The sequence below is a fragment of the Priapulus caudatus genome, unplaced genomic scaffold (genome assembly GCF_000485595.1).
Source record: "Priapulus caudatus unplaced genomic scaffold, Priapulus_caudatus-5.0.1 Scaffold175, whole genome shotgun sequence".
In the NCBI taxonomy this organism is placed as follows: Eukaryota; Metazoa; Priapulida; class Priapulimorpha; order Priapulimorphida; family Priapulidae; genus Priapulus; species Priapulus caudatus.
Window position 1 is genome coordinate 407243 of NW_014577236.1, and position 2914 is coordinate 410156.

Consider the following 2914-nt stretch of genomic DNA (forward strand, 5'->3'; position numbering starts at 1 on the left):
TGTACGCGTGGTCGTCTCGTGCGTGCGTGCGTGTGTGTGTGTGTTGTGTGTGTGTGTGTTGCTGTCGTGTGCGTGGGGTGTGACGTTTGTGCGTGTTGCGGGGCTGCTGGTGTTGCGTGTGCGTGTGTGTGTGTGCGCGGCGCGTGCGTGCGTGGGGTGCGCCTATGTTGTTGTGTCGGGTGCGTGTGTGTGTGTGTGTGTTTGGTGCCAAAACCCTTGGTCGTGCGGCAGAGAGATCGGTAACATAAAATATTTTCGTAACAAACTTATCAAATGGTTTAAAAATGGAAGCGATAGGTAGGCCTACTATCCACAGGACCACAAACACACACGCGGCGCGCACGCACACATACACACACACACACACACACACACACACACACACACACACACACACACACACACACACACACATAAAAATAAAAACGTTCTTTTATTATGTACTTCTGATATTACGAATTCCCACTTGAGATATTAAATTTTGAGATATTTTAATGACGAAATAATAATTTTACACATGCACAGTGAGACATATAATTAGTATGATTTACATAAAACCGTGAAGGGTATTTTGCCTGCCTCGGGAGTGGAATCTCGGTCGCCGACGGAAGGGGGTTAAATATTAAGAATAGTAGGCGAGCAGCTATCTAAAACTAGGGGTTCCTAATTGTTTTTCTCCAAATTTTAATGATTACATTTTCAGCGCGTTTAGAAGGAAACAATTGCACCATCTATGTATTTACATATTGCAAATTATCGTATGCACAGAATAAAATCAGTCATTCGTCCTACTGATTGTTACTGCGACCAGAGATGACTACAGATAAAGAACGACTCCAAATACTTTCATAGATTATCCTATGAGTTACTCGATTCCTCCCCTCGACCGGTGGTCCTAAGCTTCCCGGTAGGTTTGTAGCCCCTCTGGAGCAACCCCTTACCTTAACAACGAAATGTGAGACCTCGAGATTTAACGTAGCGTTCGACGTTCACCCACCCCCTATATTTTAGTCTAGTTACGCAGAGTAGGGATAATGTGATGTAGCGACAGTTCTTTTTTTATCAAGATGAAGTAAGAGTCTCGTAGAGATGTACAATCATCGGCCCTGATTTTGATAGCATTGGTGAATGTGTAGGTCTGTTATTATTATATATTTTAACATTTGTTTTAACATTATTTTAACAATTTATTTTATTTGTATTCATAACAGGAAATTATCAAGCTGACACAGACATTGCTGCTTGTTAACGAGTGAACATCGCCGCTCATCATCGTTCATCAGCAGCAGCCGCAACGATGAGGACATCATTGCAGCTCACTCTCCTCATCCTCGCCCTGACCACGTGCGCAGCGGAGGCCAGGCCCTCCAGGAGACGATTGAAGTCTCCCATCACTCGCACGACGACCGGCCGCGTGAGGGGAAGGCAGGAGATGGTGCTCGACATTCGCACGCGCATCTTCCTTGGCATCCCGTACGCCGAGCCGCCCGTCGGCGCGCTGCGCTTCGCGCGTCCGCAGCCGAAGCGACCGTGGCGCCACCTGCTGAACGCCACCGAACGGCACGCCACCTGTCCGCAGGCGCCGCTGTCGCGCATCACGTATCACGTCACCGACAAGTGGGAGGTGAACACGGAGATCAGCGAGGATTGCCTCTACCTGAACGTGTGGGCGCCGAAAACCAGCTACGGCCACCTGCCCGTCATCGTCTGGATACACGGCGGCGGGTTCTTCATGGGTTCGGCGACGCTCGATCTTTACGACGGCAAATACCTGGCCGCCTACGGCTACGTCATCGTCGTCTCGATGAACTACCGCCTGGGGGCGCTCGGGTTCATGTATCTCGGTGGCGACGCGGTGGCGGGTAACATGGGGCTGCTGGATCAGCTGCTAGCACTGCGCTGGGTGAAGGAGAACGCTGCATCCTTCGGTGGAGACCCGGGGCGTATTACGCTGATGGGAGAGAGCGCCGGTGCGTCGGCTGTCGGCTACCACCTTCTCTCGCCGCTCAGCGCCGGCTTGTTCTCGGCGGCCATATTGCAGAGCTCGTCGCCACTGTGTCGCTACTCGTACAGCGCCCCCGAGCGGATTCTGAACCTGTCGCGCAAACTCGTCACCGCTCTCGAATGCGACCGACCGACGGAACAGGAAGTCGTCGACTGTCTTCGTGAAGTTCCGGCCGAAGCGTTCCCGCGGACTTCCCTGCAGCCGGGCGTCGTTGAATCGATAGGTATCCTCCTGCACGCGTTCACGCCCACTGTCGACAACTACTTCCTTCTGTCACCCCCCGAGAAAGCTGTCACCCAGGTGAGCGACACTGTCCCCATCATGGTCAGCAGCGTCGCCGATGAGGGAACCTTCTTCGTCATGTTCGGGCTTCCGCACCTGTTTCCGACGATGAATTCGTCGGCAGTCAGCCGCGCGCAGTACTCACAGTCCGTAGCGAGGATCTTCCCACGCTACGGCGAGAGCACGCTGGACGTGATCCGCTACATCTACTCGGCGTGGCCGTACGGAGACAGAGAGAACGCTCGCGCACTCGGAGCGATGGTCGGTGACTACCACTTCACGTGTCCCGTCAACCGATTCGCGCTGCTGTGGGCCGAGACAGGTGCCGACGTCTACATGTACCAGTTCTCGCACCGGACCGAGTCGTCGGCGTATCCGGAGTGGATCGGATCGGCGCACGCCGACGATCTCGACTACACGTTCGGGATGCCGCTAGGAGAGTCCGGGAACTACACTGGACAGGAACGCAACCTGACGATGGACGTGATGATGTACATAGTGAACTTCGCCAGCACCAAGTATGTATTTATGTGTGTGTATGTGTGTGTGGGCGTGTGTGTGTGTATGTGTGTGTGTTTGTTTGTTTGTGTGTGTGTGTGTGTGTGTGTGTGTGTGTGTGTGTGTGTG

General features: G+C 53.1%; 1 protein-coding gene across 1 annotated transcript in view; it reads left to right on the forward strand.

Annotated features, from left to right (window-relative positions):
* The window catches only part of LOC106806717 (cholinesterase 1-like), a 15776-nt gene that overhangs the window by 8311 nt on the left and 4551 nt on the right, over positions 1–2914 (forward strand). The window contains exon 2 of the mRNA XM_014808747.1: positions 1212–2805. Coding sequence (XP_014664233.1) covers positions 1298–2805 — 1508 coding nt within the window. The 5' untranslated portion in view covers positions 1212–1297. The remainder of the gene's footprint in view (positions 1–1211; positions 2806–2914) is intronic.